At 52.6% G+C, this 16483-nt stretch overlaps 1 protein-coding gene across 1 annotated transcript in view; it reads right to left on the bottom strand.

Moving 5' to 3' along the window:
- The window catches only part of CUNH10orf143 (chromosome unknown C10orf143 homolog), a 42311-nt gene extending 27801 nt beyond the window's left edge, over positions 1–14510 (bottom strand). The window contains exon 1 of the mRNA XM_032882064.1: positions 14409–14510. Within this exon, the coding sequence (XP_032737955.1) occupies positions 14409–14477 (69 nt within the window). The 5' untranslated portion in view covers positions 14478–14510. The remainder of the gene's footprint in view (positions 1–14408) is intronic.
- Positions 14511–16483: the final 1973 nt, after the last annotated feature.

The raw sequence follows: 16483 nt of genomic DNA, 5'->3' as shown, positions 1-16483 counted from the left end.
ATAAAAAAATAATTAAAAAAAAAAAGAAATACAGCTTTCAGGGCTCCAAACTTAAAATTAATCACGGACTTCTGTAAATGCTAAGAGATGTATCACTGACTGGAGTTATTTTCAGAGATGGAATTTTCCCTTCTTGTCAAGTTTCTTGGAAATTTCTCACTTCCCTTCCTTGTCTCGTGTTAATTTTGTTTTTGACATCTTTGGCAAGAAAATAAAATAAATTATTCACAAGAGGAAAAAAAAAAGTAGGGGGGTGAGAAAACCTGCCCCGTCTGCTTACCCAGACAAAGGAAAGACAGGAAGGAAACGCCAGGAAGTAAAGACGCTGCTTTCCCACGGATGGCGGATGGGAAAAGGTAAGAAGGAAGGGGGACGACAGGTATGCAGCGGGGGCAGACACTTGGTGCAAATTCTTCCAAAGCTCTAGTCTCAGAACTGCAGTAACACTTCACATACCCTAAAAGAAGTACCAAACTGAAATCACCCAGGACGTCAGACCCAAATGGAACACAAATTACAACAAATGAAACTATTTTACAAACAGATAAACAGAGCCACACTGAAATGCATAACTAGCCTCAGTAATTCTGGAAAATAGTATTTTCACTAGAAACTCTTAAGTCTAAGGACAAAAAAGAGCTGTATGCAAATACTGACTCTAGTTAACAAATCTGGTTCTCAGAGATTAGCAATTTTGAAACGATTTTACTGGTAAACTAGGACTGAATAAATAAGTAAATGCACTGTGAATAAAGAGAGCCAGGCTTCTCTCTGTTGAAGAGACAAGTTACAAGCAAGGGAAGGGAGGAGGCTGGTGGTGGGGCACCTGAGAGGCTCAGTCGGCTGAGCTTTCAAGTCCTGATTTTGGCTCAGGTCATGATCTCAGGGTCGTGAGATCAAGGGTGTGGAGTGTGCTTGAGATCTCTCTCTCCCTCTCCTCCTCCTCCTAAATAAATCCTTAAAAAAAAAAAAGAAAGAAAGAAAAGAAAAAAAGAACCCAGGGATGCTGGATCCGGACTGAAGTCAGCATGAATGCAGTTCTCAGTACGTATCCAGACAGCGGCGGAGGAACACAGCTGTGTGGATATGCACGTGATATGAAGCACAGGTATGAGTACTTACACACTAGGATACGCACCCACACCAATACGTACATTTTCTAGCTGTGTCTGCTGTGACTGGTGGCATCCTACTGGTAGCAAGACTATACCTAGCACGTAGACACTGCTTTCTAACTACCATCTCCTGTTAAAGGAATCTAGGTTCCACGGAGAGGGGTTGGATCAGGTCTCGAACAGGCAAAGCATGAGATGAGCCTGAGACACTTTGTGTCACCCCAAATAAGTTTTTTGAAAAAGCATGAGACCATGTCAAAAAGACGAAGGCACGCCATCCTGAAGGAGTTCCCAACAGCCAAAGCCGGAACAACTTAGGCAATAAAATAAGTAACGAGAGCACTGGATCATAATGTAGAGAATAAAATACCTGTGAGTCTAACCATGACATCAACAAACGAATACATCACTGGGGGGAAGAGATCCTGTTCTCCTTTTCAGCGGAATTCTAATTAACAAGTGGAAAGGAATGAGGAAAACACAAAACCACCATTAAGTAAATGCCACAGTGAATGTTATTTCAAACAAGATTTACCAGGAGATGCTAAAAATCACTGAGCAAAAGTTTAAGGAGAGACAGGATATTGGCACAGCATCTCCTCCAAGGTTTTCATTAATTACAAAGAGAAAGATGGTGACTTCACAGTGGTTGAAATCACCTTCATGGAGGGACAAGGTCGACGTCAGCAGTAAGGACAGGCACCGCAAATCCCTGATCTGACGCACTGAGAAGGAGTGTCACCTCTGCGGTCCTCACGCCAAACGCGTGGCCTTCATTAGTCACAGAAAACGTGAGACGACCCAGACCGCGTGATGCTCTACAAAAGAACTGACCACCATCCACTAAAAGTGTCAAGGTCATGAGCACTGGTTAGTGCCACAGATTGGAGGAGACCGAGAAGCACAAGAACCACATGCAGCGTGGACCCTGGACTCCATCTGGTCAGTGAAGGGCCGTTACGGGAAAACAGGGGAGACAGGAGAGGGTCTAGCGTCGTCGCAGCGACACTAGATCAGGGGCTGATCTCACAGCGCGCTCACTGCACTAACGTTATGTAGGTCATTTCGCTGACGGTATACCTGAATTCTCTCCATCATATTCAGGGGGACCCTTTCTGTAAATCTGAAACTACTTTGAAATAAAGTTTTTAAAATTGAAGGGAAAAAAAATCTCTCATAGCCCTGGTGGAATGTAGACCACACTTGCAGAAATACGGATTTCAGCCAAACTGCTTTCCCATGATCTCACCCCACTGATTCCAATTCTTCCCTCTTGAGCAACATAAAATAAACAGTCTCTCAAGCAGGAGATAAACATCCTTCCAGATGTTTGCAGATACCGCTCAGGTACTCGTGAGGTTTCCTCTCTCCAACCAACCATTCCCGTGGCCTTTGCTCTCCCACACCTGAGATGTTTTCCAGACTCGTCCTATCCGAGACACCCCGCTCTAGAGTTTCTGAACTGTCAATACCCCTCTTAAAATAAACCATAAAAGACACTTGCAAAGCTCAGTGGCCCCCACCGCAGAGAGCAGCATGACCGCCCTCCATGGCTCCACCAGTGCGTGTGCGAGGAAGAAACCCACCTACTGGAACAAGCGCAGTGGCCACGTGGCGTGGCTTGTCTGAGAGAGGTGGGCACCCTCCACTGCCCCGGCATCTTCTCCGCGTGAAGCAGCTGCCCCAGCCCTGGTGCTCTCTGAGCGTTCTTCTTTACATGGAAGGGCTCCCTAATTTGACATCTGTGTGGTCTTCTGGTCTATCGGAGTACGTCCAGTCCTTCTTGTCCCGAATGCTGCAATAATCCTACTAACCACCCCCAAGATGTTTGCAAAGAACGCAGCCCTCCACACCCTGGCCAAGGCAGATGAGAACACCCCGGGAGACGGAGGACGTGGGTCTCCGGTTACCCGGGACAGAATCCTCACACTGTCAGCACAAGTACAATGGGTGAAACTGGTCTACTCCCGCAAGCTGGGCTGACAGAGAAAGTGGGAATATAAAATAAGCCCACATCACTGTATACACAGGCTTCACGCTCCCCGTCCATAACACCGCAGCAGGCTGACAGCGGTGTCGTTCCCCTGCTCTTTTCCGAGTAACACCAGACTGGCCAGAAAGGAAAGCAAAGAGGCACAGGTGGGAGACTCGGAGCTAGAACCCATACTTTCTGGATGACCCCTCAAACGCTGGAAGTGCATTCGGAACCATTTCTGTGCTGGGTCAAGTGACACCTGCACGTTAAGTCAGCAGACTTGTGCTCATCCGTGGCGACAAGCTGACACTCTTTAAGTAGGTCAGGCGGTTGGAGAATTGGGTCCCCACACCCAGTGGCGGGTGAAAGGGGGAGTCATGCTGGTACGTAGGTGGTGGGTAAGAGCTGGGCTCCTCTAGGGGATGTGGGGGTTACCTGCTTGGGGGCTCCTGACCAGCTGAGTGCATTAAATTATTCCTGTTTTCTGCTATTTACGGCGGATTACGGAGAGCTGACCGCATGCGCTATTGACCTGGACACTTACTTGGCAAATTGTGCAGTTATTATGGATCGGCCCGGACCAGAGGAAAATGAAGCCTGCGGGGACATTTAACTCTAGGATTGTGTTGCATGGTTCCTTTTACTCCCTCCTGCAGAGGCTATGTCAGGCTTCATAAAGGCAAACAAAGATTTACCACCCAACTACGAAGACACTTGCACTGTATAAATAAAATTAAAATCCCGAGTATACACAAAGACCCCATTACTTAACAATAATTGAATATCAATCGAATAGCAACCTCACCAGAGAACACTGGAAACAGAAGCACGGTTGGCTATGAGAAGACACTTGATAAGACACATAAATTAAAATATAAAATATGTATCGTGCTGCCTCAATGACAGAACAAAAACCCTGGCAGGTGTCGGCAAAAATGAGGTGCCCCCAGTGAGGAGGCATGGGCCCACCTCTGTTACCGCGGACTCTCTCCTTTACCAGAAGTGCCGAGGCCCAGCTAGATGAGCAGGGCACAGGGAAGGGAGGAGGGTCACGGCCCCACGATTCGACAGAAGTGTAGAAACCAGACTGGGGACGTCTTCACAATGCACCTGGCACACACTACGGAGCCAGAAGAGGGGGCACAAGCCCACGGAGCGCAGCCCTGGGCCACCTCTGGAAACCTGTTCCTCCGCCCCATGCCCCAGAGGGATGTGGAGGAAAAAAAGATGCCAACTTCCTGAAATGTCAACAAAAAAGCACCCTGTATTCTCCCCAATCTGCACAGCAAGAAAATGGATTAATTCTTAAAAAATTAAACACCTTGGGACGCCTGGGTGGCTCAGTTGGTTAAGCGGCTGCCTTCGGCTCAGGTCATGATCCCAGGGTCCTGGGATCGAGTCCCACATTGGGCTCCTTGCTGGGCAGGGAACCTGCTTCTCCCTCTGCCTCTGCCTGCCTCTCTGTCTGCCTGTGCTCGCTCACTCTCTCTCCCTCTGTCTCTGACAAATAAATAAATAAAGTCTTTAAAAAAAAAATTAAACACCTTGAATTAAGCATCTTTAATGCATGCACTCGTACACGAGCTAAGCATACACAGAATACGGGTGTAAAATCACTAGAACTCAGAATGCAGTGCAGGGTGAGTCTCTCCACACACACACATCTAATCTTTCATTCTGTACATACTGCGGGCATCTCTATGACTAATCGCCTTTTTTTTTCTTTTCAGCGTAACAGAATTCATGGTTTATGCACCACACCCAGTGCTCCATGCAATCCGTGCCCTCCACAATACCCATCACCTGGCTCCCCTAACCTCCCACCCTCCGCCCCTTCAAAACCCTCAGATTGTTTTTCAGAGTCCATAGTCTGGTCTTTTTTCTAAAGACCATTTGCACTAGCAATGTGTACCGCTGGTTAATTGAGTCCTAGTTACCAGAAACAGTGGCGGAGTGAGGCTGCATAGTTCAGTAGAGAAGTTCACTTTCGCTGGAGGAGCAGGTGTGGGCGTCCACCAGCCCCGAATACAGAACCATTAATGCCAGGACAGCAAGATTCATAAGGCCTGCAGACCATCAGAGAGAAAACAGCTCCACCAGGCCCAGAGTCTCCTTCAGTAACACTGTGGTGTGCTGTGGTGTGCCCTCTTGGGAGGCCCACTTTCTTGGGAGGTTGAGGGCGGTGACACCTGACACAGAGTCCACTACGGAGACCAGAAGCTAGGGTTCTTCCTCTCCACTCCACACTCTCAGGGCATGCTGAAACTTTAACCACCTGGATCTTACATCTTGATGCTGTGCTTTATCTGGCTGTGATCACTTTTGGAAGACGTGTCAGCCTACCATACGTGGGCTTCCCAGCCCATACCCCTACCCCGTCTGGCTGGGACACGGGGAGGTTTAGGGAAGAGAAGCAGTCTAAGACCATAGTCAAAAGCAGGAGTGACAACTTAATTCCCAGTGGGCTAGTGACCTAGAGGAAGACAACGGGGGGAGGTGGGGAGCCATGCTCATACTTCCAATTAAAGTAAAAAATGTGAATGAACTTACTAGACCTACAGAGGATCAAGTGCAGGCTTGCGAGATTTACGAAGTCCACCATAAACCGCAGTCACTCTCCTGATTAAAGTGAAGGATCTTAGGAAACCGGGTATACAAATTTACCCACCACAGCTAGGACTCATAAAGGTCACGCACAGTTATAAAAACTACAGTTTAGGGACATTTCCACATTGGTTACTTCATTGGATCCTCTTAACAACCTCATGACATAGGAAGGGTAAGAAATTTTATTTCTGTTTTGTAGATGAGAAAAATGAAATCCAAAAACCTGAACTCACTTGTGTGGAGTCTGGTGATCTGAAAGGACAGAGCTGGGGCTTCAGTGGCTTTCAGTCTAACCGGGGAGATAAGATTGAAAAATAAAACCAAAGAAACACTAAAAACCAGACCATGTATGAAAAAGATTTGAAAAGTTAATATAAACTTAGAAAGATCTACGATAATCAAAACAGTGTGTTACTGGCACAGGGATAAACATATGGATCAATAGAACAATACTGAGAACCCAGAAATAAACCCGTACATTTACGGTGAACTGACCTTTGACAAAAGCGCCAAGACAACAGTCTTCCTCAGAAACGGTATGGGCACGATTCAAGTTCCGTGTGCAAAAGGAGAAACTTAGGGCCCTCCCCACACACCACACACAAACACTCACACAAAGGGATCAGAGAGCTAAATGCAAGTGTGAGAAGCATAAACATTTTAGAGGGGAACATAGGACAGGATCTCTGTGAACTTAGGTAAAGAATTCTAAGATATGACCAGAAAAACAGGACCTATAAAGAACCAAGTTAATAGACAGGACTTCATTAACATCCAAAACTTTGCGGACACTGAAAGGCAGCATTAAGAAAGTAAAAAGACAAGCCACATTCTTGGAGAAAATGTTCACACATCATCTGTACGTTAAAAGACATGCGTCCAGAACATAAAGAGAAGTCTTCCAATTCAACAAGATGACATAATTTCTAACTGAGTAAAGGATTCGATAGTGAGTTCCCCAACAAAGATATACAAAAGGCCCGAAAGTATGTGAAAAAACATCTGACATCACTTGTCATTAGAAAAATGCCGATCAAAAACACAGCGGGAGAGCAGTTCCCCAGGATGGCTACCATCAGAAAGACACGGTAAGGAGTGCTGGCAAGGGTGTGGAGAGACTAGAAGCCTCGCTCCCTACTGGTGGGAACCTAAACGGTGCAGACGCTTTGGGAAACACTTGGGCCATTCCTCACAACGTTAAGCCCCTGGTTACCGGACGACCCAGCCATTCCACAGCTAAATAACCGCCCAAGAGAAACGAAAACACGCGCGCACGCACACACTTGCGTGTGGATGTTCACAGCAGCGTCCCGTCAAGTCTCAAAGGACCAAGGACTCAAACGTCCACCACGGGAGGCACCGGAGAAGTGGGGAAGAGCCGCATCGGGGAGCATCACTCACCAACGGGAAGGGCGGCGACACGGATACATGTGTCCACGGAAGTGAACGTCAAAAACGCGATGAGACCAAGTGAAAGGAGCCAGTCGGGACGGAGCTACACCGTGATTCTGTGTCCAACTGTCTGGCCCAGACGGACCGACAGAGACGGAAGGTCAGTCGTAGCTGCTAAGGGCTAGGGAGGGTGGACGAGAGTGACCCCCCCTGGAACCCTGTTTCTTTCTGGTCATGAAAGCGCTTTTTATTCGGATCGTGCAGATATTTACAGAGCTCTGTAAATATATTAAAGCCACTGGCCTGTGCACTTTAAAATGGTGAACTTTATGGTATGCAAACTACAAACAAAGCTGTTTTTAAATATGCGCAGAAGTTCTGAATAATTCACGGAGAAAGTTACCACAATGAGAAGGCCCAGGAAAAGCTGTCCGCGAGCAGGTCACTCGGGAAGCGCCGATCAGACTCAGAGACACCAACCGCACGGACCCTGGAGGGACCGACCGCCTGCCAGGGATGCGGACTCACCGACGCCCTCTCCAGGCTCCAAGCGGGACAAGGCGAACACGGACTCACCGGCGCCCTCTCCAGGCTGCAAGCGGGACAAGGCGAACGCGGACTCACCGGCGCCCTCTCCAGGCTGCCGGCGGGACGAGGCGAAACGCGGACTCACCGGCGCCCTCTCCAGGCCGCCGGCGGGACGCGGCGAACGCGGACTCACCGACGCCCTCTCCAGGCTGCAAGCGGGACAAGGCGAACGCGGACTCACCGGCGCCCTCTCCAGGCCGCCGGCGGGACGCGGCGAAACGCGGACTCACCGACGCCCTCTCCAGGCCGCTGGCGGGACGCGGGGCTCGGGCAGCACAGGCCAGCGACCCCAACTCCGCGGCTGGGGAGGACACCGGGAGCCACAGCCGCCCGCACCTGCTCCGAATGCAGCCCTGCGCACGGCAGCCCCACCGCAACCGGCGCGAGATCCGACGAGCGACACACCGGGAAAGAGGACGGGGCGGGTTCGCAGGGGAGGGGCCGCCAGCGGCGAGGAGGCCCGGGCTGCGGGGGACGGCCGGGAGCTCCCCGTCGCGGAGCCGTGCGGGGAAGGCGGACCCAGGGAGATGAACGCGTGGCCGCGACTCGGCCCCACCGGGGCGACGCGAGGTTCTCCATCAGGGCCGAGACCCAGCGCCGCCGCTCAGCAGGGACCCCCCACGCGGGCCGGACGGGTCGCGGCCTCCCGTCGCTCTGGTGACCGCCGCGGGAGAAACGCGGGCTGAGCCGCAGCCCGGACGGCGACAACGGGGCGCGCTGTGGGCGCGGGCCCGCCGGGTCCCGACCCCGCCCCCCGCCGAGCGCAGAGCGGTCCCTGAGAGCAGCAGGGGCGGTGCGCGCCAGCGAGGCCCTGCGCTCCCTCAGCGACACGCGCCCGCATCAGTCAGCCGGGGCGCGCCCGCGGGACACCGCTCCGCGGCTCCGCGCCGGCCCCGCACACCCCGCACACCCGACGGGAGCGGCGGGAGGCCGCAACCCGTCCGGCCCGCGTGGGGGGTCCCTGCTGAGCGGCGGCGCTGGGTCTCGGCCCTGATGGGAACCTCGCGTCCCCCGGTGGGGCCGAGTCGCGGCCACGCGTTCACGTCCCTGGGTCCGCCTTCCCCGCACGGCTCCGCGACGGCTGCCGCCTCACTCCGACGCTCCCGGGCCACGCAGGAGGAAACCTGCGACGACGGTCGCGGCCACAGCAGGCGGAGCGCGCGTGCAGAGCCGACGGCGGGAGCGGCCCGCGGGGCCCGAGCTCACACGCCGGCCGGGGGACCGCGGAGCTCGGGCCCGAGCCGCGCGCCGCAACGACCCCGCGGGAGAGCGACCCAGGAAGCACCGTGAAGGCGGCAACGCGGCCGTCATCAGGGCCTCGCAGCGGGGAGCCCGCTGGGCGGAGCAGCGACGAGCGACACCCGGCGCGGCGGACCAGCGGACCGACCCGACCTTCCCAGGGCAGACCCCGCAGGGCCCCTGGAGGGCCGCTAACGCCGCCGACGTGGCTCCGCGGTTCTGCTGACGAGGCCCCGCTACGGTCATTGCGCGGTTTTTCAAGTATTAGCAAAGGCCGGTCTAAAAGTTATAAACAGAGCGGAGAGGACACGACATTTCCTCAGCCCTCGGCTTCAGAAGCAACTATTCCTAATACCAAGAACTGGTGAACATGGTAGATTGGAACTTTATATTTATTCATATCAAAATCTCCCCAGTTGCATCAAAAATATTCAGTAAAGCCTCAGGATACAAAATACACAGAAATCTGTTTCACTTCTATACACTAATAAGGAAGTAGCAGAAAGAGAAATTAATCCCATTTATAACTACACCAAAAATAATAAAACACCTAGGCATAAACTGAACCAAAGAGGTCAAAGACCTGTACTCTGAAAACTGTAAAACTGATGAAATAACACAAACAAGGGGCACCTGGGTGGCTCTGGATTAAGCGGCTGCCTTGGCTCGAGTCATGATCTCAGGGTCCTGGGATCAAGTCCCACTCAGGGCTCCTTGCTCAGTGGGGAGCCTGCTTTTCCCTCTGCCTCCTGCTTCCCCTGTCCGTGCTTGCTCGCTCTCTCTCTCTCTATGACAAATAGATAAATAAAATCTTATTTTTTTTAAAGTACATTTTTAAAAAAAGAAGGAAGGGCGCCTGGGTGGCTCAGTGGGTTAAAGCCTCTGACTTCAGCTGGTGTCATGATCCCAGAGTCCCAGGATCCAGCCCCACAACGGGCTCTCTGCTCAGCAGGGAGCCTGCTTCCTCCTTTCTCTCTGCCTGCCTCTCTGCCTACTTGTGATCTGTCTGTCAAATAAATAAATAAAATCTAAAAAAAAAAAAAAAGGAAAGAAAGAAATTAAAGACACAAACCAATGGAAAGATATTCTATGCTCATGAACTGGAAGAACCAATACTGTTAAAATGTCCCTACTACCCAATACAATCTACAAATTTAATGCAATCCTTACCAAAATACTAAGAACATTTTTTTACATAACTAAAACAATTAATATTAAAATTTGTAGGAAACCAAAAAAGACCCAAATAGCCAAAACAATATCAAGAAAGAAGAACAAAGCTGAAGCTACCACAACCCCAGATTTTAAGATATCCTACAAAGCCGTAGGAATCAAAACAGCATGAAACTGGCACAAAAACAGACACAGACATCAATGGAACAGACTAGAGAACCCAAAAATACAACCACAATTATATGGTCCATTAATCTATGACAAAGGAGGCAAGCATATGCAGTGGGGCAAAGAGAGCTTCAACAAATGGTGTTGGGAAAACTGGACAGCTACATGCAAAACCATGAAACTGGACCACTTTCTGACATCATATACAAAAATAAATTCAGAATGGATTAAAGACCTGAGCATGAGACCTGAAACCATAAAAAACCTAGAAGAAAACACAGGCAGCAACCTTTTGGACATCTAGTAAGAAGCTGCTGTCTCCTGAGGCAAGGGTCGCAAAAGCAAAAATAACCTATTGGGTCTACATCAAAATAAAAAGCTTTTGCACAGCAAAGGAAACAACCAATAAAACAAAAGGTAACCTAGTGAATGAGAGAAGATATTTGCAAATGATATATACAATAAAGGGTTAATTTCCAAAATATATAAAGAACTCAAACAACGCAACATCAAAAAACCCAAATAATCCAATTAAATGGGCAGGACGTGAATAGACGTTTTTCGAAAGAAGACATACAAATGGCCAACAGACACATGAAAAGATGTTCAACATCACTAATCACCACAGAAATGCAAATCACAACTACAGTGAGCTATCACCTTACACCTGTCAGGATGGTTAAAATAAAAAACACAAGAAATAACAAGTGCTGGTGAGGATATGGGAAAAAAGGGACCCTCGTCCACCACTGGTGGGAATGCAAGCTGGTGCAGCCACTGCGGACAGCAGTATGGAGGTTCCTCAAAAAATTAAAAACAGAATCAGTATATGATCCAGTAATCCCATGACTGGGTATTTACCCAAAGAAAATGAAAACACTAACACAAAAAGATACACACACCCTTATGTTCACAGCAGCAGCATCAACAAAAGCCCAGATATGAAAGCAGACCAAGTGTCCATCCAGAGATGAATGGATAAAGAAGATGTAGTATATACACACAACGGAACATCACCTAGCCGCAAAAAAGGACGGGGTCTTGCCATCTGCAACACGGATTGGCCTAGAAGATACGATGCGAAGTGAAATAAGTCAGCCAGCAAAACACAAATACCATATGCTTTTGCATATATGGAATTTAAGAAACAGAACAAAGAACAAACAAAAAGAGACCAAAAAAACCTTCTTAAATAAAGAGAACAAACTGGTGGTTGTCACAGAGGCGGTGGGTGGGAGGTCGGGTAAAATAAAGGGGATTAAGGGTACACCCACTGTGATGAGCACTGAGTAATGTACAGAACTGTTGGATAATTATACTATATATCTGAAACTAATAAAACACTGTACATACATTACACTTCGACTAAAAAAAAGTACATACCAAAAAAAAAATACTAAGGTAAAAATGTTTTTCAAAAGAAAAAACAAGTGATAAAAAAACCTGTCAATAGCCAATTAATTAATGCATCTTGATATGTTATTTCCATAGGATACTGACAAAGAATCAAAGGAAATTACAATAGAGAAGTGGCCACTTCTCCCTAGGAATCAAAAGCTGGAAAATGGATCTTGGATCAACCCAAAGGAAACCAGAAAAGATACCAATTCAACTGTGAGCTGAGACATTCTGGGTGCTTCTCTCCCAGAGAACTGGCTTTTTATAGAGGTCATGTGGAAGGAGTGTCTTCACGGATGGTACAGGCTGAGCATTCACGACTTGAGGTGTTCTGGGCATGTACTTTCCTTCTGGAACAGGTAGTGTGGTGACTGTGCCGTGGGCGGGGGGCCTGAAGGAGCCACACACCTGATGCCCCCAGGTCTCAGGGTCAATCTAACCAAGGATTTCCCTTTTCTTTCTGCAGAGCCTAGAATACCGCTTGCTATACAACAGGTGCTCAAAACATGTCTACCTAACAGAAATGATAAGCCCTACTGATACTTAACTGCTCCACATGTGACCTTATAAGGCACCCTTCCCATAGTCAGGACACTCGACGCATGAGCGGAGGTGGCAGCCTCTGGCTCTGACAACTGCTTGTGAAGCTGTTACAGAGATACATCCTGGCAGCTGCGGTTTCTCAAAACTCCACTGGTGGTCATAATGCACAGGGTGTCAAGCCACTAATCTGTGAACAGAGCTAGGAAATGCACTTCGCACAGAACCAAATTCTGGAAGGGGGCGTCGTGTGTGTGTGTGAGAGAGAGAGAGAGAGAGAACAGAAAACGCAGAACCAGGACTTGGATACTTTATTGAACTCCATGTGGATTATTAGATCAAAGACCAAGGCACACGACAATATAAACAAGGACTTTATCGCATTAAGAGGCCATACACACCCTGGCAGTCAGACACTGAGCTCACTACTCCTGGGCAACGGCGGGGGCCTACTGCAGCCTCAAGCTGGGCACTTTGTTTCAACACCGAAATCTGAAACACCATTCAAGGTTTGGCCTCTAAGCCTTTCTTCCTTTCCAACCAATAAGGACTTTGTTGCGAAGCCCCACACGGGAGGCTACAGAGCCCCGTAGCTAAGAGGACAGGCTCTGGAAGCAGACAGTGGGGTCTAAGCCCTACTTCCCTACAAGCTGTGTATCCCCGAGCTGATTAACCTCCCTGCACCTCAGCTTCCTCCCTTGTAATCTGGGAACAGCAATAGGGTATTGCGAACTTTAGAGAACCCCCTGGTACCCACTCAATGAGCAGAAGTACCTGTAACCTCTGTTAAATGTCCCAAAGACGGAACATGCAGCCTGTCCCAAGCGCAGCTCCTTTTCTCCTGCAGATCCACACCAATCTTCTCTCAGTAACAGCACCACCGCCCACCCAGGTGCTCCAGTCACAGCCCTGGGAGCCAGCCCATTCACTGTCTCACTGTCATCTCCGTCCAAGCCTGTCACCTCTCGGAATCCAGACACTCCCTGCCTTCACTCTGACCACCAGCCCCTTCATTCTCCCCAGAGCTCCCAGAATAAGCTCTTAAAATGTCAGTATGATCATGTCACTTTACTATTTACTTCCAGTGTATGGAATGTGAGCAGTCATGATGACCCAGCGCTGACCTCACGTAAAAGGACAACACTGGGGAGTGCAGGAACCAGGAGGAATCTCAGTCCCTGGGTGTCTCTGATCTGGGCAGCAGCAGTCCCAGCCCTGTATTTACGGTTCCCAATCCACCCAACCCTCCGCCGTGTTGGAGCGAATGTGGTTTGAAGCCTCCCTTGCAGAAGCTGAACCTGTGCCCTGGTAACATGGACCCTGGAAGTGCGGTGCTTCTGTGACAGGGCGTAGGTGACACTGGCCTCTTGGTCAGGCAGTGGGGGTGAGGACGCCTGTGCAGGGAAGGAGACTAGCCACTCCTGTTACGCTGTGCAAAACATCTGAGGAAACAGTGCTTGCATTACTCGGGCGCCAGACTCCAGGCTGATGGAGGCTGCAGGTGCAGAGGACACAGAATTCAGATGCGGGGCTGCCGGCGGCTCCCGGGTGCTCTCAGCCAGGAGCCCCCGAGTCAAGGAGGTGCGGTGAGAGCCAGCCAACCCGCAAGCGGACGTGGAAGTCAGAGCCCAGCTCCGGCCCCACGGGACCTCCTCCAGCTCCCGAAAAGGCTAAGGAATTCCTGTCTCCCATCCTGCTTCCCTTCCAGACTCCCGCAGGCCTGGTCACGCTGGTCCAGCTCCCGCCGGACCTTGATCCGGGCCCCCGCCACCAGCCACCTCGCCTCACCCCGTTCCCTCCGCTCGAAGCACTCCACCCAGGCGTGTCCTCCACCCCGCGGCCTTACCCGCCCAGCCCGGCGCCTGCACGCGGGGGCGCGACTCAGGAGCAGCAGCGCGCGCACCCCGAGCTGGCGCGCGGGTCAGGACACTGCGAAGGACACGGGGTCCCGTCCTACCCACGGCGCGGAACAAGCCGCTCGCCGTCCCGCATCTCCGCGCAGGCGCGGCCGGAGGGCCCGGAGGAGAGGCAGCGCCGCGGCACCGCCCCTGACCCCGCCCCTCGGCCCTGGCCTCACCCAGCCCACCAGGAGGGCGCGGGCGCGACCCCGGCCAGGCCGCCTCCGGGAAGGCCCCCGGGGAGCTGCAAGGCCCAGAGGGGCACGCCCAGGGACTCCGCCCTTCCGGCCCTCACGCCCAGGCCCCGGGGCTCACCGCGTCCCCCGGAACCTGAAGCTCCTCCGCCCTCCGCCGTCGCCACCGGCCCAGCACCAGCGTGTCCATCCGGCCCACGCCCGAGTCCGCGGGCCTCTCATCCCACCCAGCGCCGGCCGCCGGCCCACGCCGCTGTGTCCACGCCTCCTCCCCCCCCCCACGTGTCCCGGGGGAGCCAATGAGCGATGGGGGGCGAGGCGAAACCTGGCGGGGCCGGCCCCGCGGCCGCAGCGAAGACCAGCGTCTTCTGGGCAAAAAGGCGCTTCTGTCCCAGGTCACCATTTCTCGAGGGCCGGCCTGTCACCTCTCCGACCACTCCGAAGAACCCACTCCTGTAGCGTCCCGCCACGCCTGGTCTACAGGCGGCGGATCGGCCGGAGGAGCGCCCGCCTCCTCGCTCTCGTGATTGGTCGCTCAACGCCGTCGGCAGCCGTCTTCCTGAGGCTGGTGGCTGATGGATGGCGCAGCGAGCCAATCCGCTTGGGCGAGGGAGCGGGTCTCTGGGACCTGTAGTCCCGGGGAGCTGGCCTCACTTCCGGGAGGCTGCGGCCGTGCGGCGGTCACCGGGCTTCCGGCGGGTGCGACCGCGCGGGGCTTTCTCTGCGGGCTGCAGGGCTGTGCAGGGGGCCAGGGGAGGCCTCGCCGCCCGCCGCTGCGCTCGCGTCCTCCGGGAGCCTGGCCGGGAGCAGGCAGCCCCCGCGCAGAGCGCGCCGCCTGACCCTCCTGTCAACCAACACCTGCGCGAGCCGAGCCTCCGGCAGTGGCCGGCGGCGGCGGCGGGGAGGAAGGCTGGTCTGCGGAGGGTGGGGCCCCGGGACGGCGTGGTGGGACGGCGTGGTGGCCCGGCCCCGGGTGCGTGGGCGCCGCGTCCTCTCCTGCCCGAGCCTCCGCTCCGGGAGCCGCCGCAGCCGTCGCGCCAGCGTGAGGACGGCCGGCGGGAAAGGGGGCGGCCCCGCGGCGGCCGGTCGCTCGCAGCTTCCGAACCCACCCGCGGCCACGCGCCTCCAGGCCGCGGACCTCGGTGGTGCTTCTGCCGTTTGAGTCCCCGAGCGAACCGCCCTGCCGCCGGCGAAGGCTCCGCCCGGCCCTGGGACCCGAGCGAGACCCGCCCGGGCTCCCCGCTGCAGGTCCTGGGCGAGCGCGCTGGCTCGTCTGCCTCCGTTCGCTCCCTGTGGACGGGAGGTGACGCGGGGCATCCTGAGGGCGAGGGGAGACACCGAGTACTTGGCGCAGCGACACAAACGAGATGCTCAGGAAACGGTGCGTCGCCACCGCTAGTCCCGCAGCGGCACGGCCGCTGCCAGCCGACGGTCCCGTATCGGAGCCCGGGGCTCTCCCCGCGCGAGGCCGGCCCCGGAGACCTCGCGGACCGCGGCGACCGCGGTTCACACACTGTGTCTGAAAGTTGTGAAGACTCGATGTGAAAGTTCTCACCCGAAAAACGATTAACCGTGCGAGGTGACACGTGAGAACCGACCCTATTACCGTAATCATTTTGCAGTATAAATATACGTCAAATCATTACGGTTCTACCATGTTCTATGCCAGTCATGGCGCAATAAACTTGGGAGGAGGGACTTTAGGGCCAGATGTGTTTTTGGAATTCAGGATCTCTAGGATTTTTTTTTTAAGGGCACTATGTATATGGTGTGGAACACCTTCAGCAGGGCCTGGGGTAACACCCTATAATCAAGCACAATATTTCTGTGGCAAAATGTGTGAATGTTCAGAAATATTCACCCAACTGGGACAGCTTTAGTCTTGTATCAGTTTACCTGAGTTTGCTCAAAAGGCAGGAAGAACTCACTTGTAGGACTGTTCACATTTCAGAATTGAAAATGAGGTGCTATCCTGATCCTGTATGACTCCCTCTACCTTAAAAGCTCTTTTTTTCTTGGTGTTGCAGTTCAGATGAAATGATCTGCTGTGTCGTCTGGTTTCAGTATCCCTGGTCTTTGTACTTGGGGCTGCTCTTCCAGATGCCGAGTCAACCGTTGGGTCATGAGGGTCATGTAGCTTAGCCTACAAGCTAGTGACAGACCCTCTCCTTGACCAAACTGCCCTCGGGCTCCCCT

Source organism: Lontra canadensis, unplaced genomic scaffold (genome assembly GCF_010015895.1).
Source record: "Lontra canadensis isolate GAN:19392208 unplaced genomic scaffold, GSC_riverotter_1.0 scaffold79, whole genome shotgun sequence".
NCBI classification, from domain to species: domain Eukaryota; kingdom Metazoa; phylum Chordata; class Mammalia; order Carnivora; family Mustelidae; genus Lontra; species Lontra canadensis.
Note: the sequence above shows the minus strand (reverse complement) of the source record. Positions and strands in the feature narration are given on the sequence as shown.